Source organism: Melitaea cinxia, chromosome 21 (assembly GCF_905220565.1).
Source record: "Melitaea cinxia chromosome 21, ilMelCinx1.1, whole genome shotgun sequence".
In the NCBI taxonomy this organism is placed as follows: domain Eukaryota; kingdom Metazoa; phylum Arthropoda; class Insecta; order Lepidoptera; family Nymphalidae; genus Melitaea; species Melitaea cinxia.
In genome coordinates, this window is record NC_059414.1 from 5,458,859 (window position 1) to 5,481,898 (window position 23,040).

At 33.7% G+C, this 23,040-nt stretch overlaps 1 protein-coding gene across 1 annotated transcript in view; it reads right to left on the minus strand.

The window, feature by feature from the left end:
• Positions 1–10,727, minus strand: part of LOC123664254 (DE-cadherin) — a 39,029-nt gene extending 28,302 nt beyond the window's left edge. The window contains exons 1-12 of the mRNA XM_045598849.1: positions 10,721–10,727; positions 7,498–7,568; positions 6,761–6,883; positions 6,436–6,561; positions 6,072–6,221; positions 5,606–5,629; positions 4,720–4,905; positions 4,310–4,512; positions 3,879–4,056; positions 3,305–3,797; positions 2,807–3,078; positions 1,871–2,152 (exon numbers count right to left, since the gene is read on the minus strand). Of these exons, the coding sequence (XP_045454805.1) occupies positions 1,871–2,152; positions 2,807–3,078; positions 3,305–3,797; positions 3,879–4,056; positions 4,310–4,512; positions 4,720–4,905; positions 5,606–5,629; positions 6,072–6,221; positions 6,436–6,561; positions 6,761–6,883; positions 7,498–7,568; positions 10,721–10,727 (2,115 nt within the window). The remainder of the gene's footprint in view (positions 1–1,870; positions 2,153–2,806; positions 3,079–3,304; positions 3,798–3,878; positions 4,057–4,309; positions 4,513–4,719; positions 4,906–5,605; positions 5,630–6,071; positions 6,222–6,435; positions 6,562–6,760; positions 6,884–7,497; positions 7,569–10,720) is intronic.
• Positions 10,728–23,040: the final 12,313 nt, after the last annotated feature.

Sequence of the window (23,040 nt, forward strand, 5' to 3'; positions counted from 1 at the left end):
ATTAATATTTAGAAAAAGATACGAAATTTACCGGATCAACTAGTTGATTATAAATAGTAAATCCCGATAGTACGCGTAGGATGAATCGATTTCTATGTTATTCCTCTGATGTTTAAGATCAAAGGATTCAAAATTTATATATCCAATGTGGACATAAATATGTAGAAAGATTAAACTCAATAAGATTGTAACATTTCGTTTATAACTTTTAAAATAAACGTAAAGCTAAGTCTGAATCTAGATTAATTTTAATTGAAAGAAATATTAAAATGAAAATGAAAAATGTCTAAAGTAAACGGAAGAATTATTTTATTACATGTAACTTATAAATTCACATACCCTAAGAAGGGAAATATGCTTACGTACGCTATAGATTCTATAGATGTTAACAGACAACGGCGTTTTTTTTTTTTACGATCCATAATAGAAAAACTAACAATAAGCTAATACGGACAAGTTCTTTCCAAACAATCGTTTTTAATCAAGACATCCGAGTACATTTTGAAATTAAACACGAACGAGACGGTGTAGGATTTCAGGTTTTACTTTCGATTCCCCCCCTATATTTTTGTTTAGACTTTATTTATTTCAAAAGAGAAGAAAAAACTATGTGCAACTATTTTGAAACCGGTTTGCTTTCTTATTGTTTAAAGCATTTTATTTTCTAAGAATTGTTATTCATTATATATTATTTATAAATTTTTCAACGATTACTAAACAATTATGTTCAATTAACTGTGCCCACGACTTCGTCCGCGTGGAATTTAACAAATAAGTTATTGTTTAGTTCGCCGAGTTATAAAATAAATAAATTATTAAAATAAAATTAGCCTAAGTTACTCCTTACTGCATCAGCTATCTGCCAGTGAGTCCCGTCAAAATCAGTTCAGCCGTTTCAGAGATTAGCCGGAACAAACAGACAGACAAAAAATATTTATTAAAAGTTTATACATTTGGTTTGTATTGAATTATTGAACAAAAGATGGAAGACGTGAAATGGAAGCATTTTACATTCTAAATCAAACTTCACTTTTTGAATTAACTCTTTTTGAAAGAAAACTTTAGTGGCATTTTATGCATTATTTCCCAAAAGGCTATCATAAAACAGGTAAATCGTTATAATATCCTATAAACAGACGGTTTCCGCAAAAAGGTTTAGTCCTGATGGCTCTATTTAAATTTATCGATAGCTATTCCTTTAAAATGGTCTATAAAGAGCCCAGAATGGTATCTATAAGGAAATTGCATGTTCGTACTTTGAAGATTTAAAAGGGGGTAATTATTTTTGTAAAAGTAAAAAAAGAAGTGCAACAGATCGAATGCAATATAAATGAGCGAACGTTCCACGCTTCTGTCTCTAAGCGACATTTTTTAGCAGACATCTGTTTTCTTCTTGTAGCCTGATCGTTTCCCATTAGAGGCGCTTCGTAAAATAAAACTTGAACGAGACGTAGGAACTGAGATATTACGACGTTTCATGTACTTTATTGGCTGAATTTACAAAAATACGTTATTCAATTACGATTTAAATAGATTTTTCGAATACGAATGGGATCTCTTTTATAATCAAAATTCATTCGCTTATTGTAATTCGAAATTTTCCTATACCTTACAGTATTCATTTCGGTAACAAAAATCTCAATTGACGATTTTGTTCAATTCTCATACCAAAGTAATAAAACTTCTCACTCAAAGGCCAGTAAGGCCTAATCTTGTGTCAAACAAGCACAAATGCCAATACCACGTCAACATTTATGGCTGATACAAACGTTTGCCATGAGCGAAGTTCGAACCTACACCACACTGTGCCAGTGTGTACTAGCCAAAGTACACAAAAATTTAGAACAAAAGAAGACTCAAAAATACTTACATTAGTCAAAAACGGAGCGTTGTCATTGATATCCGTTAGTTCAAGTATAACTTCGGTAGTGGACCTCAAACTATCTGACCCCAATCTTCCCCCATGATCAGCTGCCATAATGAGTATTTGCCACCTTGTGAAACCCGATGGCTGGTCCCTATCCAAGGGTTTTGTGAGACGGAGACAACCATCATTGTCGATTTGGAGGAATTCTTTCTGTTCGTGCTTGACTAATGAGTAAATTATGTTTTGAGGTTCATTTCTGTCAAGATCTGGATCGTAGGCTTCAACCTGTGTAATGAAAAAATCAATTATATTTATTTACTAGCTATGATCGCGATTTCGTCCGCGTGGGATTTAACAAAAAAGTTATTGTCCAGTTCGCAGTGATAAAATAAATAAATTTCTGAAATAAAAATAGCCTAAGTTACTCCTTGTTACATCAGCTATCTGTCAGTAAAAGTCCCGTCAAAATCGGTCGAGCCGTTTCAGAGATTAGCCGGAACAAACAGACAGACAGAAAGACAGACAAAAATTGTAAAAAGTGTTGTTTGGTATATGTACCGTGTATAAATACATACATACATATATATATATACGTATTTAGTAAAAAGCGGTTATTTTAATATTACAAACAGATACTCCAGTTTTATTTATTTGTATAGATAACCGTATACACACTACCATTACAGGTTTATTACGTAATGCGACAGTACCCAAAACCCAGTAGTTAATTTTTGACATCAACTAATCAAGGTGTTTGTGACGTTGCACTGTCTATGTTAGAAATATATACTAACAAATGTATAAAATAATTACAATAGTAAAAAAATAGAAATAGGAATAAAATAACTTTGATATGGTACGGTGTAACAATCTCCAACTTATGTTTTTCTCGTAAGTAATGTTATCATATTGTCTTGTATTTCACAAATTAAATATTACCTTAACAATGCATCCTTCATAAAGTCTTTCCTCCTCAATAGTCTTAGTGTAATTGGCCAGGAAGACAGGTGGGTTATCGTTCAAATTTTCGATCTTGATTAACACTTTAGCGTAATCTTCGTATAGACCATCGAAGGCTCTGACGTCTAGACTGTAGCTAGTGATGTTTTCATAGTCTAGTTCATTGTTGACCCGAATTTCACCAGTAAAGTTACGTATAACGAATGCGTCATAAGTATTTCCAGCTACAATACTATACGTGACCACGGATGCTGTAGAAATGTTATAAAATTTAAAGAGGTTGCGAGGAAAATTATAACTTATATTGTACAGTTTTACCAAAGAAAGGTTTTACTTCAAAAAAAAACAAACCAAGTAATATTTGGACTTAATAATATGATTGAATTAAAGCAAACTGAAACTCAATTAAAGTAATTTTAAATAAAAAAGTAATTAAAAAACAAGCAAACAATAATAATGTACAAAAAAGTGCATTACCGGTATCTATATCCAAAGCGGTGACTTGTGTGACTATCTCATTAATGTTCGCGTTCTCAGCTATTGACTCAGCTACGTATGTATCTTGCGTGAAATGAGGCGGGTTGTCGTTTTTATCCGCGATTTCTATTAGAAAAACTTGTTGGCCTGCGTTGTGTTTGCCAGGAATAAGCGCTGACTCAGAATTATCAGTAGCTATGATCTTGATATTGTAAAAACTTCTTTCTTCTCGATCGAACATTTTAAGTGTCGTAATATTTCCTGTTATACTGTCTATAGCAAATGGATCAGAAGGGTCTCCTAATTCGTAAGTCACTTGGTTATTAGCTGATGTACCGTCAGCGTCAAATGCTCTCACTTGCATAACAGGAGTACCAGGTGGTTCGTTTTCTAAAACACTACCAGATCTAATTTCACTGAATATTGGAATATTGTCATTAACGTCTTCTACGACAATCTGAATTATAGTTTCCGCTGCTAGTTTGTAGTTATTCTGTAACAAAGTAAAGATTATTAACTTAGTTTATTGTGATTTTAGTATTATTTTATAGTGATGTATCGATGTATTATGTACCTGTATCCTAACAGTTAATGTATAGTCAGTTATTTTTTCATAATCCAAGTGGTTTCCGAGTTTAATATAAGCTGAGTCAGCTTCCGGTTCCAACACAAAAGTGTGCCATTTGTTTGTTTGTTCAGTTTGTCCCATTACTAATTCAAATTGTAATTTCTTTTCTTCTGGTATATTTGATCTGCAAATGAAAAAAAGTTTACAGCAATATTGACTTAGAATTAAATTTAATAAGACCACATCACTTTTTATTTAAATATATTTTATTCTGAAACACAGTCATTAAAACATAAGTAAAAAAGTTTCTATTGAATCTGAAGAACATGATGGAAATTAGATATAACCTCTGTAATTTATTCAAATCCATTCTTGAAGTTTTAAGCGCTCTTTGATAGTGTCTCATTTTGTTCAATAAATAAATTTCGAATACTTACATTGCCCTGACAGTAGCTATTGGCGTGTTAAAGTCTGCGTAATTTTCTTTTAATCTTATCGGCTCATCGGGCACTTCTATAAAAGACGGGCTTTTCTTGTTAGACTCGACGACTTGGATGTCTAAAGTAATCGAACTTTGTTGCGGTGGATTCCCCATGTCTTTTACTATCGCACTTAACTTAAATTTGTAGCCGGGGACTTTCTGCATAAATTTAAAATATTATTAGGATAGTCACTTTAAGCTATTACAGGGAAGATACAAGTACCTAACTTTAGTTATGATAGAGATTGTCGATAAAATATATACGTTATTACAAGATTTTATCGCTTTAAAATAAAAGTAACTAAAAGTATATCTGGAAAATAAATTGAATTTATTAAGATAAAAATAATTTTTTGTCATACTTACATCAATAGTTTTGTTCAAAAATATTACACCGTTGTCTGGATCAATATAGAAATATGCTTGATCAGGCGAGTTTGGATCTAATTCGTAATGCACTATAGAATTGTTTCCATCATCGATGTCAGTCGCTGATATACGCATCACTTCTCGGCCGCTTGGTAAATCTTGTGGTACCGACTCCGAATATGACTGCACGCAAAGTTAAAACATTATATATTATTTAATTAGCAAAGTAACAACTTGTAACAGGTTTGAAAATATTAAAAGAAAACTAAAGGTAGAAAGTGAAATAATTCATTGTTGTAGACGACTCTACAGGTAACGATACCTCTCGAAACAAACATATTAATGAAATTCCTAATTTACAAGTTTTTACAAGTTTCTACAAGTAAATACGCCATTTAAAATACTTAGCCTTGAGGTTAGCTTAAGTAATCAGTTATTTAACTTCGACATGTTCTACGCGAAGCATGCCTAAAGCTTAGAGAAAGATTTTTTCCAAAATAATAATAATCGTGCAGTGTGATAAAATGCGCTTTAGGGGAAGAGAGCAGCCTAGCTAAAGAAAACACGTCAACTATAAATGTGCAAAAAAATGTGAATCAAAACACACGAGACATACAAAGTTATTACCAATAACGCCTTGAGTGGCGGCTTACGATCCTAAATCAGACATGCAGCAACATGCAAGTAAAGAAATATTTCTTTTTTCAAATGAATAAGGAAAACTGAATGTTACCACAGCTTAGAAATCGGTAACAAACAATCACGACATAAGCGTTGGTAACAGTCATTTGTTAGTAATTAATATTTAAGTGTTTTTATAACAAGTTTTGTGTGCGTAACTCTTTCTCTCATTTTGTGAAATTCTCTGTTCTTTAAGACAAACCTTCCAAACATCTCCTCGGAAGACCTTCGAAAAACAGGCAAGTGTTAATAAAATCTGCGCCACGGTTTGAGGCTAATGAATGAATTTTAAGTTAGTGACAGTGAAATTTAGACACAGAAAAGATATAATGAACATTCCATATATGTTAGACCTAAAAACTGTTAAAAATGAGATATTATTGACGACATAAAATTTTGCAAATATCGCGTATTGATATAAGTATTAAAACCAGGAAATATATTACAATTAAATACAATTGAATTGTGATATTTTAAATTTCCAAAAGATCAGACATAGTTTAACAATGAAATAGCGTTACTATAGTAGTGCTATATAGCATTAAGTCACATAAAGATATATGGTGCTAAAGATATTCGAGCTTATCCATACCGAGCTTTCGGGTCCTACCTTACACATATAAACTTATAAGTTTTTGTGAATTCAGATTTACATTAAAGACACTCACAACTTTGTCGAAGACCGGCTGATTGTCATTGATGTCTTCTATGAGAATTTTGATTGTACACGCGTCGTCTAGCTGGGGTTGTCCATTGTCACTAGCTCGTACTGTGATATATGCTTCTTTCTCACGAGATGGCTCATCGTGGTCAAATATCTGTATAATTTTTATTAAATTTAAAGTGTTATAATTTAAATTTTCTTTACCTTCCTTTATATCCTAATTGAAAGCTAATTTTGATATAAAATCTAATATATTAAATAGAAAAGACTATAAAAGACTACATCTACGTTTAAATTACTTTCTACAAAATACTTAAACGATAATTATATAATTTACTATTTTAGACGAAAGGTTAAGTAATACTGACATCAGCTGTAGTAATATTGCCGGTCCAGGGATCAACGTGAAACCTCTCTTTTTCACCAGGCGTAGAAACGAACTTGTAAGTGACTGTTCCGCCCATTTCTGGAGGATCTCGATCTACTGCGTGTACCTGCCCATAAAAATATAACATTAATGTCACAAGACTTGACGGGTAATTTTTTTGACGTATAACATATAAAATGAAGAAAAGTACTAAATGAATGTCAACACAATCAATATTAACAATAAAAAACTCGAATATTTATACGTTATAATACAGTAGTTCGGCTTTACTACGACAAAAAGATATTATAAAAACATTAACTCACCGTAAACACATAGGTTCCCACGGGCTGTTCCTCTTTCAATGTTGGCCTATAATTAAGGCACTCCGTGAACAGAGGCTTGTGGTTGTCCTTCACAGCAAGCTTCGGTGACGTCGCTGGCGTGAACTGAAACCGCGTTAGTGTGTGCCACTACATGAATATACAGCTAACACCACATCACAGGAAGCTTTGCAACTTACTAATTTGCAACAGTTACATAATTTAACAACAACTTTTAAATAAATATAAAAAATTAAACTTGAAAATTTAATTCAAAATAAATATAAACTCTAATTATTTATAAGTTTTTTCCAATTCATAAGAAGCTAAAACAGTCATGCAATATTAAATAAGGTTGGTATAACCAATAATTAAACACAGAAAATAATTTATACATACATAAGTTTAATAAAACTTACATTGCTTTTTCCTGATGTAAGGGGATTTAAAGAAACATTGATCATAATAATGAACATGGTATTGTGGTTAAATGTAATGTACTTACAAATATCCTTGGCAGCTTTAATTCGATATAATCATAGTTATATATAAAATACAATACATATCAGAGCAAAGAATTTACGTTTTGGAACATGCACGATTCTAAGAATTTTAAAGTTTAAAAATAAGCGGTAAATCAAAATGAACTCTAAGGGGACGAAGCTTCGGGGCAAAAATGTGACTGAATGATTGATATGATTGACGTTTGGATGGATTCGACGAACTATTATCATACTCACGGATGAATACAACGGCAGATCTAGATGTCTGGAATGCCTTAACCTCGTCACATGGTGTTTGTGATCTCGAACTGGAAAGAAAATAACACTTTATTACTATAATTCTCTAATCTAAATAAAACTTATAACATATAATTAATTGTGTTTGCAGGCAAACGAAAAAAAAAAAAACCGACTTCAATTATATTAACAAGTAATACCACATAGGTAGACGAAAAAATTGTTAAGTAAATACGCATTAGCAGAGATTACTCCAAAAGTTGTATTCAGATCTCGATGAAATTTAAATGTGGCCACATGATAAATATCAGCTTTCGATTAAATTAAAAATCATCAAAATCGGTACACCCAGTAAAAAGTTATATGGATTTTTGTGTGTTCCTCGATTTCTGGGATCCCATCATCAAATCCTGGTTTCTTTATCATGGTACCAAACCAGGGATATCCTTTCCAACAAAAAAAGAATTATCAAAATCGGTTCATAAACGACGAAGTTATCCCCGAACATATATATATCCAAAAGACGGAAGAATATAATCAACCGCTGTGTATGGCATTTGTGGACTACGAGAAAGCCTTCGACTCCGTCGAGACCTGGGCTGTCCTGGACTCTCTGCAGAGATGTCATATCGACTGGCGATATATCGAGGTACTAAAATCTATGTACGACGCGGCGACGATGACCGTTCATGTCAATGACCAAAGAACAAGACCTATTTCCCTCCGGCGCGGGGTAAGACAGGGGGATGTAATATCACCGAAACTGTTTACCACTGCGCTAGAGGATGTTTTTAAGACCTTGGATTGGGGGGAACGGGGCATCAACGTCAACGGTGAATTCATCTCTCACCTTCGTTTCGCCGACGATATTGTCATCTTTGCGGAGACGCTGGATGAGTTAGGCCAAATGCTGGCCGGCCTAAACGAGTCCTCCCGACGTGTCGGTCTCTGTATGAACTTGGATAAGACGAAAGTTATGTTTAACAACCAAGTCATACCGATACCGGTATCGGTCGATGGTACCCTTCTCGAAGTTGTTCAGGATTATATTTACCTAGGCCATACTATCCAACTAGGCCGCAACAACTTCGAGAAGGAGGCCGATAGGAGGATTCGGTTGGGCTGGGCGGCGTTTGGCAGACTCCGTCGAGTCTTCACTTCGAAGATTCCGCAATGCTTGAAGACAAAAGTTTTCGAGCAATGCGTCCTGCCTGTGTTAACATACGGAGCCGAGACGTGGACACTGACCAAGGGACTGGTCCACAAGCTTAAAGTCGCTCAACGTGCAATGGAACGGGCTATGCTTGGGGTCTCTCTCAAAGACAGGCTTAGAAATGAGACTATCCGCGAGAGAACGAAAGTAACCGACATAGCCCACAGAATTAGCAAGTTGAAGTGGCAGTGGGCTGGTCATCTGTGTCGCAGGACCGATGGCCGTTGGAGTAGACGGGTCCTAGAGTGGAGACCGCGTCTTGGCAAACGCAGTGTGGGACGTCCTCCGGCCCGTTGGACCGACGATCTACGTAAGATTGCCGGTGTAGGCTGGATGAGGATTGCGGAAGACCGGGATGTGTGGCGCGAACTTGGGGAGGCCTATGTCCAGCAGTGGACTGCGATAGGCTGAAGTGATGATGATGATGATGATATATATATATATATATATATATATATATATATATATATATATATATATATATATATATATATATATATATATAATACGGTCGAATTGAGTAACTTCCTCCTTTTTTGAAGTCGGTTAAGAAAACATACGTAAGGAAGTAATTATTTTTGCCCATTTTTATATTTCTGACTAGCCCGTGTTGGCGTAGTTTGTATAACCCTGCTTTTCTTGCGTTCCTGCTCCGGGGGCTGTGGGTTCGATTCCCGCGCCGTGCCTGGGTGTATTATATAACTAGGTGACCCCACAAACGTTGTTTTGCCATATATTTTAGTAGCCCCCTTAAACCCCTCCTCATATAACTTAGAGGTATGAAAAATAGATGTTGGCTGATTCTCAGACCTACCCGATTTACACACAAATATTTCATAAAAATGGTTCCAGCTATTTCGAAGGAGTATTTTAACTACAAACCATTGTAACACGAGAATTTTATATATAAGAAATATGTTTAATTATATATGCATTATTTGTATGTATGTTTATCGAAAAAACATAAGCATTCCTACCTTAGAAACAAACACTCGGTCGGTGTGTTTGTTATAGATAATACAATTATTTATTATTCTAAGCAAGTATTAATTAGGTACTGTACTATACTATCTATTACCTTTCAATCTTTCAGTCAAAACCTACGTGAATAATGCAATGAGCTGTTCTTATACTTACAGTATTGTAAATAACATATATTCATATACATAGATATGTTTTCGTGAGATAAAAGGTCTACAAACTCAACAAAACCATTAAGTGATAGCTTCATTTGTATTTAGGCTATCTTAACAATTATAATGCCTGAGTAAATTAAAACTATCAGTAAAGTGCAACGGCGTCGTGTCTAACAGATACACACGAAGTTTGGAAGTTGATTACAAAATGATCATTATCTCTGAGTACGCCGTTTATTTATGGGCTTATCTCATTATCTTGTTATCTTGAGCGTCGTAAATTAATGGCTATACTGCTTTACTTCCAGTGGCAGTTTTTTTAGCGCAAATAGTATGTCTTCTTAATTAATGAAATAAGCATTTTTTTATTATTTATTTTATTCTGTAATCGTTTTAATAAAATAAATGCTAGATATCTATACTAATGACAAACATTTGTATTGGCTATAATGGTGTTTGCCGTGATCTGGGTGTTTGTGCAGTCCTTGTGGGTCTCCCCACTGTGCCTCGGAGAGCACGTTAAGCCGTCGGTCCCGGTTGTTATCATGTACACCTGATAGTGATCGTTACTCATAGTAGGGAATATATTCGCCAACCCGCATTGGAGCAGCGTGGTGGATTAAGCTCTGATCCTTCTCCTACATGGGGAAAGAGGCCTATACCCAGTAGTGGGATATCACAGGCTGAAGCGTATCTATATTAATATTATAAAGCTGAAGAGTTTGTTTGTCTGTTTGCTTGAACGCGCTAATGGTAATTCAATTGAATTTTTCAAATCAAATTTTTCAACATCAATAATAATATATCTATATTGAATAATTTCAAATTGAAATATATAATTTAGATTTGGTCATGAATGTGCATTAGAACATACTTGCCATTACTGGAAATATTTTAATAATGATATTTACAACCGCTGCTTCTCTGATGTAAGTCATGACGTGATGTATTATTTTTTTTTTTTTTTTTATGTCATTAGGTCGGCAAACAAGCGTACGGCTCACCTGATGGTAAGCGATTACCGTAGCTTATAGACAACTGCGACACCAGAAGCATCGCAAGCGCGTTGCCGACCCAATCCCCAATCCCCCCAGGAGCTCTGGTCACCTTACTCACCAACAGGAACACAATACTGCTTGAAAACAGTATTATTTTGCTGTGATCTTCTGTAAGGTCGAGGTACTACCCCAGTCGGGCTGCTCCATATTTTGAGCAGGAAATTCCTGCTGTGCCCTACCTCAGTTATTATAATAGCATTCAGTCTTAGCTACGTAGGTATCCAATTATATTATCGTATTAAAAACGCAGAATTAGAGTAAGTAAGGTCGTCTTTTAATGGCAAAAGAAATAATACTGTTTTCAAGCAGTTCTCAGGAACTACTGGTTGCTTTAGAAAAATTCTTTCAGTGTTAGATAGCCCATTTATCGAGGAAGGCAAAAGGAATATAGGCTATATAATATTTTATTACCTCTTTTTTTCCTTAAATTAACGTGGGTGAAACCGTGGTATACATCTAGTGTAGTTATATTATTATTAACATATCAAAGTATGTCTAAGTATTTATGGTTTTAAAATATTATTGTAAGTAAAGATAGACATCTTTATATTTAACTAGCTCATTGGTACAGTATGGCGACTGTGTTTTCTGCTCCGTGGGTTATAGTTTCGATTCTCGAACCGAGTCTAGATGTAACAAATATTTATTTCTATATAATTATGTCTTATTTATATGCACATTTTTAACATACAACATAAGTATTAAGTTAAGAGTATTCTACCTTAGGAACTGACAAGTGTGTGTATGATGAAAAAAAAAAAAAAACTATTTCGTAACTTTTAATTCGTATTTTTATAGGAAGTGACATAGATAGGTATTACTGAATTCTAATAAAGAGAGATTTGAATAATAGCGATATTTAAAGTATAATTCAATACGTAATATATTTGTGCGTGTGTTATTGTGATAAAGCTTGTCGGTCGACTTGTTACCGAAATGATAGTGACGTAATTGCCATTATTTAGCTGAACTATCTAATAACCCATTTATTCAATACCTACTATCAAAAGCCGATCGACATCGTGTTCTTTGTATTTATTATTAGATTTTTTTTCTACATTAATAAAAATACACGACATAATTATGTCTATTTTAGAACTACGTAATATTTTATAAGCCCCTAAATTATATTAATAAACTGACGTTCTAAAGCAAATAAAAAAAAATCGAATCAAAGTATCTATAGAATGTAACTTTTACAAGACAATTTTAATTCTATGATTCTATGCTTATTTCTCTACTCCTACAAGGAGAAAAAGCTGTGTCCAGCAGAGGCATGTTACCAAATTACGAGTATATCATTCAAACTATTATTTAATGTTATCCCTCCTACACAAAATTTTATTAAATATCAAAATAAATAAGTGAACTATAATATATAGCATTGTGGGTACACTAATAAACATTGTACATTTATAAAATATTTAACATAATTCAATGAATTCATCTAAAACTCTTCTTACTAAGCATGGCAGCTTAACGAAAAATTATTTCTACATAATAACTCCTACATTTGTGCGTTCAAAGCAAAAAAATATTAGTTATATTAGTATATATTGAAATGTAACATAGAAATTTCTTTTAAAATTAGGCAGGCCAATGATTAGTAATAAATTCGGGTACTGTTAACATAACAAAACAAACAAGAGTCCAATTTGCGGTATTTACTGATACCTTGTTGAGTAAAGGTGCGTAGGTTTTGTATTTGCTTTTACCCAAAACATCTAATTAAATTTACAATTCCTAAAAAGATATTGATATTAACATTCAAAGGACCTTTAATGGTTTTTAAGGTTGACGAATAATTTTATTGATATTGGTAGGTGTAGAAATAAGGTTACGATTTTCTATCCGTATATCTTTATATTACTAACGTTATGGTACAAATGAAACACATGTTAAAATATATGACATATGTGTACCTATATACTATGCTTTCACATGTAAATTTTAGGAATAATAAATTCAATTAGAGCCTTGTACATACTAAGAATGTGAAACAAATGGATAGTTCTAGACACAAATAATCGGAACTCCTAAATCGTTTTTTTTTTTAATTGAAAAGATATTTTAATGTAAATACAGCTAGTAAAAAGAAGTTTTGCTTTTTAAGCCACTTTAAAGAGGTTTAATATTTCCAGACGTCAATGCACAAACTAGGTAAATGTCAATGAAAATCCCAAATATATTGTTGACATTGGCAGATTTTAGATTAAACACGCATTATAATTATCGAAATTCTAAATGACAGACGATTTTCATCTGAATTCAATAAATTTTAATTTAAAGGCTTGCTAAATAATGACATCTAAATTGTATGTCATTCAAACATGGCTGTCTATTAGTCGAGTTGTTAACAGTATTTTTGTACGCGCGTCGTGTGCAGGGATTAAAACGTTAGACAATCTCTATGCTGTTGTAAAAGGAACAGCTGCTGTTTACTTTCTTTTTAATTTTGTTTACAAAACGGTCCGTCAATATGATGATGCTTGTATCAAAATATTACCTACTACTTTACATTCGACATAGCGACCAAACTCACAATTTTGTTGTGTTTGAATTTTTTTTACGCATTAATAAAAAAACTAGCTGTTCTAAACTTAATTTGTTAAACAAAGACCGAAATAACATTACGACAACATTAAGAATGAAAACAATGTTAAGATTCATAATTAAAAAGGTTTAAATGAAAAAATGATTGAATTATAAATAACCTACTACTACTTTTTAATTAATTATATTTTTTGAAAATTTGTTATAGGCGACTGGTGTCATCTAAACAATAATCTAAAAGTATGATTTTTGTAATGCATAGATTATTACATATTATTTCATTGTCTTAGAATTAATAAGCGAGTTAAAATTGATTAATTCTATTTCACTAAAATGACAGAACACACAAATACGATTGTGATCAAGTAACGAATAATATTAATCATCGTTACGTTGATCTCAGTTACGCTTTACGTGAAATATTCAATTAATCAATACGTTCTTGTTTACAAAACCGACATGACGCGTTATATTAAATTGACCTTAGAGTTTCACACGTGCCTGTAAATGTTGTGGAAAGTTCACCCTCGAGCCAATGCTCTGGAGAACAATTTGTAACGCTATCGCTGAAGATCATTGTTAGTGTAATGAAAAACAATCTTTACGTGATATAATTATTTATTGATGAGATTTGTTCTTGCAACGATAGTTTTCATATGATGAACTGTATCATTTTCTTTGTAGATAAACAGTTAAATATTTTCATTTTTATTTTTGTTAAATAAATATATGTAATAAAAGAAATGTTTATTATTTTCTTTAAAAGTGACTAACATTCCATTTGTTATTCATTTTTGTTTTTGTATTTTTACGTACAAACATGTCAGCACCTAATAATTCGTAACAAGCATCATTACACAGTTCTATAAAATCAGACAAATCCTGTTTCATTTTAAGTATATAATATCAACATAAAAAAATATCACATTTTACAATAGGAGATAGATTCCCCCACCTGTATCGCAGACGAGGCTCTGCGTGTTCCTGACACCGGAACCTAGCTTTTTTCTCAGCAATCCTTTGTTAGGTTTCCTTTACACCGGGGCCGGGGCCCCTCGAGGTCGGGGGTTAAAGAAGGGGGCCATTGTGTCGAGCCAATTTGAATATTCAAGTGTGGGCACGTTCCGTAAATGATGTCGATTGCCGTTGAGGGGATTAGATATTTTTTTTCCTATTTGGCCACTTGTTCCACTGCTTGAGCCACAGCGAGTAAGCAATTAGCTTTTGAATGTCTTTTTGCAAACGGCTTAACTAAAGTTAATTGTTATTCGAAGTAGCGATGTTTTCCGATGACTATGAAAACTAAGAATCGTTCATTATTCAGATGTAAGTTTTTTGTTTTATTGATATCGATGTGGAATGGAGGAAAACAGAATAATTGAATAGCGCGAAGCGTTTACTTTCAATCATCAAAACACTAAAGAGAAGAAAAAATTCAAAGTATTAGTTAAATTAAGTTGTCGTCAGAAAAATATATTTTCGGAACAAAATAAAGGGAGGCTGATGAAACACGTCATTTTACATCGATTGACATTTCGGAAGCTTCAATTTTGACGTCGTATGACAACCATCAAAATGAAAGTTAAGTGACGAACGAATACTAACGAAGGTTTTATTAAAATTTTTGTTTCTATACTTCGTTTAAGCTATAATTTGTAGGAATAAAGAATTACGTGGCATTCAATACTATGGCAGTGTGTTGCGTATGAATGTAATAATTACTAAAATCCTTTATTCATTTCAACGTTTTAATATCAAGGAATACTGATTTTCAATTAAATTAAATCGTACAATGTATATATTTGTAGTATTTACTTATTTTACTAGAACTCCGTACCCTAAAGAGTGTCAACGTAGCTCGGAGATTCAGTTAATAGTAATAGGATTATTGTAACGAAGTGCTATCTACACTTCCGTCTATGACAGGGCTGTCTGTATCATTGAAGTCGTTATACATAACCCATATAATTTTATAACTAAAATATGAAAGGAAAAAAGAAATTATTTTTGTTTCGAATGCTGATACTTAAAATCACAAAAAAATTAGATATGTAAAGATAAGGGACATATTACGAAACGTACCTTACAAAGAAGCTCATGCAAATATCAATAAATATAATGCTACTTGTAAATTAGAATGAAATCCTCATACGAAAAAAAAAACTGTGATTTGAGCCCGATTATTTCGTAGTACAAAATCATGTTTGTACTTTTCCTTACAATTTTACTTTAAAATCACACTGAGTTACAATTCAGTGTAACAAGCACAAACGAAAATAAAAGCGTTGAAAATATTCGTTTATTTTCGTAGCACGATAAAGGGGGACAACACTAAAATATTTAGGATAGATAAGAACTTCAGAGGTGAGAAGGGACTTGGCTTCCGTAATCACAACTGAGATAACAGTCTTAAAAGCGAGTTATGGTCGTGAAACATCTCAAGATCTAAATCTTTAGAGTAAAAAGTTTATCTTGAATTGCACAAACAAAAGTAAGGCTTTCTTTTATTTTTGTTTTACTTTAATTGTTTTTATTAATAAAATATTGACCCTGGCTTCACTTGCAATTCATGATTATGATATTAAATAGTACGTGAACTAAAAGATATTTTTACAGAATTCTTCTCAAGTAATGATCTTTAATATATATATATATATATATATATATATATATATATATATATATATATTTCTTGTATGTATACAAACGATCTATATAATTATAGGTACAACTAATGGGCGTAGACAAAAATATATTTTAAATGACAACAATAAGTGTAAACAACTCGCATCCGTTGAAAGTATTGGAGTAATATATTTCATTAAAAAATATATTTATGTTAAACACTCCATTATAATAGAAGTTTTTTCCGTTTTTTATAATATTTAAATGTACATCGTTTCAAAACTACATAAATCTTTACACTTTGTTGTACAACAAAGTTATTTCACACTTTCATACTGCGTTTACGTACAAATAAACTTAGCAGAATTAAACATATTTAAATATTTTTTTTCAATGACGTGAAATAAAATAATAATAAAAAAACTAGATACTATATCAATGCTGTCCGTGTAAATCAAATCGTCATTTTAAAAATTAAATTTTTTAAAAGATTATTCTTTTTAAAAGTGAACCTATAGCATCAACTCGGAACGTTGATTCTGCAGAGAAGAATTAGCACGAAACACCGCAGGTACTCTTTTGAAAATAATAATAGTGTAACTAAACGCGTAGGGCAAGTATTTTACGTTCCTACTTTCTACGTAATTTTATACAAGTAAAAGTTTGTATTTATAAGGATTCATTTGTGTGTGTGATGTATGTAAATACGTACATGTGTATGTATGAACTGCTAATTTAAGCTCCAATCCTTCTCCTACATGAAGATCTCTTATGCCCAGCAGTGAAATGTTACAGGCTTTTCATTTATTTATTTTTTACATAATTTTTTTTACTGTTTATCTTTGTTTCTGTCAGTAATTAATGTTTACGTTCATTAGTGTTTGTTATATATGTAATTATAAATATATATAGTTTAAATATTTTCTTCTTACTATTATTCTAAATGTAAGCATAAAATACTAATTGGCGGTTATTCTATTAGTAAATCATTTTAGAAATAACGTACTTAAAATTTTAGTTATTTATAATGCTATAAAATAGCACTTAAATACAACTTCATTAAATCACAAAGTGCTAAGACATTAATTACGTACTGAAATATAACAATTAAAGTCTCGGGAAATATTTTACCGCCATATTGGAAAACAAATTAGCATCGTGCAAGACTGTCGGTTAGACGAAAGTACAATTAAAAAAATATTAAGAATGAACATTGTTTGCGGGTAATTAATGTGTTCTTTGTGCTATTTTAATTTGACTTTTATTTTATAAGTGCTAGTTAACGAAAAGGAACAATAAATAACGTCATTTTAATAGTTTTTATTATTATATCAATATTTTTGATATAAATGGAGAAACATTTTTGAATATCATACCAAAAATTGACCGCTCCAGCGGGATTCGAACCCGCGTCTTCGACATACCGTGTCGACGCTCTAGCCAATTAAGCTATGGAACGATATACTCGCTAGAGCGAAACTTTTGATATGATGATTTTTACTTTCGGTTTAAGCGAACCGTGGCGCCGTCTATAGTGAGTTCTTTACAGAGACTCGTAACTATTCAAAGTTTCATATTACAATGAAAATCTTTGACAGGAGACGACACCATGCTATTTTTAATATGTACGATTTTTATTTTTGTGTTACCCACAATTAGGAATTCTAAACATTTTTGAATATCATACCAAAAATTGACCGCTCCAGCGGGATTCGAACCCGCGTCTTCGACATACCGTGTCGACGCTCTAGCCAATTAAGCTATGGAACGATATACTCGCTAGAGCGAAACTTTTGATATGATGATTTTTACTTTCGGTTTAAGCGAACCGTGGCGCCGTCTATAGTGAGTTCTTTACAGAGACTCGTAACTATTCAAAGTTTCATATTACAATGAAAATCTTTGACAGGAGACGACACCATGCTATTTTTAATATGTACGATTTTTATTTTTGTGTTACCCACAATTAGGAATTCTAAACATTTTTGAATATCATACCAAAAATTGACCGCTCCAGCGGGATTCGAACCCGCGTCTTCGACATACCGTGTCGACGCTCTAGCCAATTAAGCTATGGAACGATATACTCGCTAGAGCGAAACTTTTGATATGATGATTTTTACTTTCGGTTTAAGCGAACCGTGGCGCCGTCTATAGTGAGTTCTTTACAGAGACTCGTAACTATTCAAAGTTTCATATTACAATGAAAATCTTTGACAGGAGACGACACCATGCTATTTTTAATATGTACGATTTTTATTTTTGTGTTACCCACAATTAGGAATTCTAAACATTTTTGAATATCATACCAAAAATTGACCGCTCCAGCGGGATTCGAACCCGCGTCTTCGACATACCGTGTCGACGCTCTAGCCAATTAAGCTATGGAACGATATACTCGCTAGAGCGAAACTTTTGATATGATGATTTTTACTTTCGGTTTAAGCGAACCGTGGCGCCGTCTATAGTGAGTTCTTTACAGAGACTCGTAACTATTCAAAGTTTCATATTACAATGAAAATCTTTGACAGGAGACGACACCATGCTATTTTTAATATGTACGATTTTTATTTTTGTGTTACCCACAATTAGGAATTCTAAACATTTTTGAATATCATACCAAAAATTGACCGCTCCAGCGGGATTCGAACCCGCGTCTTCGACATACCGTGTCGACGCTCTAGCCAATTAAGCTATGGAACGATATACTCGCTAGAGCGAAACTTTTGATATGATGATTTTTACTTTCGGTTTAAGCGAACCGTGGCGCCGTCTATAGTGAGTTCTTTACAGAGACTCGTAACTATTCAAAGTTTCATATTACAATGAAAATCTTTGACAGGAGACGACACCATGCTATTTTTAATATGTACGATTTTTATTTTTGTGTTACCCACAATTAGGAATTCTAAACATTTTTGAATATCATACCAAAAATTGACCGCTCCAGCGGGATTCGAACCCGCGTCTTCGACATACCGTGTCGACGCTCTAGCCAATTAAGCTATGGAACGATATACTCGCTAGAGCGAAACTTTTGATATGATGATTTTTACTTTCGGTTTAAGCGAACCGTGGCGCCGTCTATAGTGAGTTCTTTACAGAGACTCGTAACTATTCAAAGTTTCATATTACAATGAAAATCTTTGACAGGAGACGACACCATGCTATTTTTAATATGTACGATTTTTATTTTTGTGTTACCCACAATTAGGAATTCTAAACATTTTTGAATATCATACCAAAAATTGACCGCTCCAGCGGGATTCGAACCCGCGTCTTCGACATACCGTGTCGACGCTCTAGCCAATTAAGCTATGGAACGATATACTCGCTAGAGCGAAACTTTTGATATGATGATTTTTACTTTCGGTTTAAGCGAACTTTCAATTTTTGGTATGATATTCAAAAATGTTTAGAATTCCTAATTGTGGGTAACACAAAAATAAAAATCGTACATATTAAAAATAGCATGGTGTCGTCTCCTGTCAAAGATTTTCATTGTAATATGAAACTTTGAATAGTTACGAGTCTCTGTAAAGAACTCACTATAGACGGCGCCACGGTTCGCTTAAACCGAAAGTAAAAATCATCATATCAAAAGTTTCGCTCTAGCGAGTATATCGTTCCATAGCTTAATTGGCTAGAGCGTCGACACGGTATGTCGAAGACGCGGGTTCGAATCCCGCTGGAGCGGTCAATTTTTGGTATGATATTCAAAAATGTTTAGAATTCCTAATTGTGGGTAACACAAAAATAAAAATCGTACATATTAAAAATAGCATGGTGTCGTCTCCTGTCAAAGATTTTCATTGTAATATGAAACTTTGAATAGTTACGAGTCTCTGTAAAGAACTCACTATAGACGGCGCCACGGTTCGCTTAAACCGAAAGTAAAAATCATCATATCAAAAGTTTCGCTCTAGCGAGTATATCGTTCCATAGCTTAATTGGCTAGAGCGTCGACACGGTATGTCGAAGACGCGGGTTCGAATCCCGCTGGAGCGGTCAATTTTTGGTATGATATTCAAAAATGTTTAGAATTCCTAATTGTGGGTAACACAAAAATAAAAATCGTACATATTAAAAATAGCATGGTGTCGTCTCCTGTCAAAGATTTTCATTGTAATATGAAACTTTGAATAGTTACGAGTCTCTGTAAAGAACTCACTATAGACGGCGCCACGGTTCGCTTAAACCGAAAGTAAAAATCATCATATCAAAAGTTTCGCTCTAGCGAGTATATCGTTCCATAGCTTAATTGGCTAGAGCGTCGACACGGTATGTCGAAGACGCGGGTTCGAATCCCGCTGGAGCGGTCAATTTTTGGTATGATATTCAAAAATGTTTAGAATTCCTAATTGTGGGTAACACAAAAATAAAAATCGTACATATTAAAAATAGCATGGTGTCGTCTCCTGTCAAAGATTTTCATTGTAATATGAAACTTTGAATAGTTACGAGTCTCTGTAAAGAACTCACTATAGACGGCGCCACGGTTCGCTTAAACCGAAAGTAAAAATCATCATATCAAAAGTTTCGCTCTAGCGAGTATATCGTTCCATAGCTTAATTGGCTAGAGCGTCGACACGGTATGTCGAAGACGCGGGTTCGAATCCCGCTGGAGCGGTCAATTTTTGGTATGATATTCAAAAATGTTTAGAATTCCTAATTGTGGGTAACACAAAAATAAAAATCGTACATATTAAAAATAGCATGGTGTCGTCTCCTGTCAAAGATTTTCATTGTAATATGAAACTTTGAATAGTTACGAGTCTCTGTAAAGAACTCACTATAGACGGCGCCACGGTTCGCTTAAACCGAAAGTAAAAATCATCATATCAAAAGTTTCGCTCTAGCGAGTATATCGTTCCATAGCTTAATTGGCTAGAGCGTCGACACGGTATGTCGAAGACGCGGGTTCGAATCCCGCTGGAGCGGTCAATTTTTGGTATGATATTCAAAAATGTTTAGAATTCCTAATTGTGGGTAACACAAAAATAAAAATCGTACATATTAAAAATAGCATGGTGTCGTCTCCTGTCAAAGATTTTCATTGTAATATGAAACTTTGAATAGTTACGAGTCTCTGTAAAGAACTCACTATAGACGGCGCCACGGTTCGCTTAAACCGAAAGTAAAAATCATCATATCAAAAGTTTCGCTCTAGCGAGTATATCGTTCCATAGCTTAATTGGCTAGAGCGTCGACACGGTATGTCGAAGACGCGGGTTCGAATCCCGCTGGAGCGGTCAATTTTTGGTATGATATTCAAAAATGTTTAGAATTCCTAATTGTGGGTAACACAAAAATAAAAATCGTACATATTAAAAATAGCATGGTGTCGTCTCCTGTCAAAGATTTTCATTGTAATATGAAACTTTGAATAGTTACGAGTCTCTGTAAAGAACTCACTATAGACGGCGCCACGGTTCGCTTAAACCGAAAGTAAAAATCATCATATCAAAAGTTTCGCTCTAGCGAGTATATCGTTCCATAGCTTAATTGGCTAGAGCGTCGACACGGTATGTCGAAGACGCGGGTTCGAATCCCGCTGGAGCGGTCAATTTTTGGTATGATATTCAAAAATGTTTAGAATTCCTAATTGTGGGTAACACAAAAATAAAAATCGTACATATTAAAAATAGCATGGTGTCGTCTCCTGTCAAAGATTTTCATTGTAATATGAAACTTTGAATAGTTACGAGTCTCTGTAAAGAACTCACTATAGACGGCGCCACGGTTTCGCTTAAACCGAAAGTAAAAATCATCATATCAAAAGTTTCGCTCTAGCGAGTATATCGTTCCATAGCTTAATTGGCTAGAGCGTCGACACGGTATGTCGAAGACGCGGGTTCGAATCCCGCTGGAGCGGTCAATTTTTGGTATGATATTCAAAAATGTTTAGAATTCCTAATTGTGGGTAACACAAAAATAAAAATCGTACATATTAAAAATAGCATGGTGTCGTCTCCTGTCAAAGATTTTCATTGTAATATGAAACTTTGAATAGTTACGAGTCTCTGTAAAGAACTCACTATAGACGGCGCCACGGTTCGCTTAAACCGAAAGTAAAAATCATCATATCAAAAGTTTCGCTCTAGCGAGTATATCGTTCCATAGCTTAATTGGCTAGAGCGTCGACACGGTATGTCGAAGACGCGGGTTCGAATCCCGCTGGAGCGGTCAATTTTTGGTATGATATTCAAAAATGTTTAGAATTCCTAATTGTGGGTAACACAAAAATAAAAATCGTACATATTAAAAATAGCATGGTGTCGTCTCCTGTCAAAGATTTTCATTGTAATATGAAACTTTGAATAGTTACGAGTCTCTGTAAAGAACTCACTATAGACGGCGCCACGGTTCGCTTAAACCGAAAGTAAAAATCATCATATCAAAAGTTTCGCTCTAGCGAGTATATCGTTCCATAGCTTAATTGGCTAGAGCGTCGACACGGTATGTCGAAGACGCGGGTTCGAATCCCGCTGGAGCGGTCAATTTTTGGTATGATATTCAAAAATGTTTAGAATTCCTAATTGTGGGTAACACAAAAATAAAAATCGTACATATTAAAAATAGCATGGTGTCGTCTCCTGTCAAAGATTTTCATTGTAATATGAAACTTTGAATAGTTACGAGTCTCTGTAAAGAACTCACTATAGACGGCGCCACGGTTCGCTTAAACCGAAAGTAAAAATCATCATATCAAAAGTTTCGCTCTAGCGAGTATATCGTTCCATAGCTTAATTGGCTAGAGCGTCGACACGGTATGTCGAAGACGCGGGTTCGAATCCCGCTGGAGCGGTCAATTTTTGGTATGATATTCAAAAATGTTTAGAATTCCTAATTGTGGGTAACACAAAAATAAAAATCGTACATATTAAAAATAGCATGGTGTCGTCTCCTGTCAAAGATTTTCATTGTAATATGAAACTTTGAATAGTTACGAGTCTCT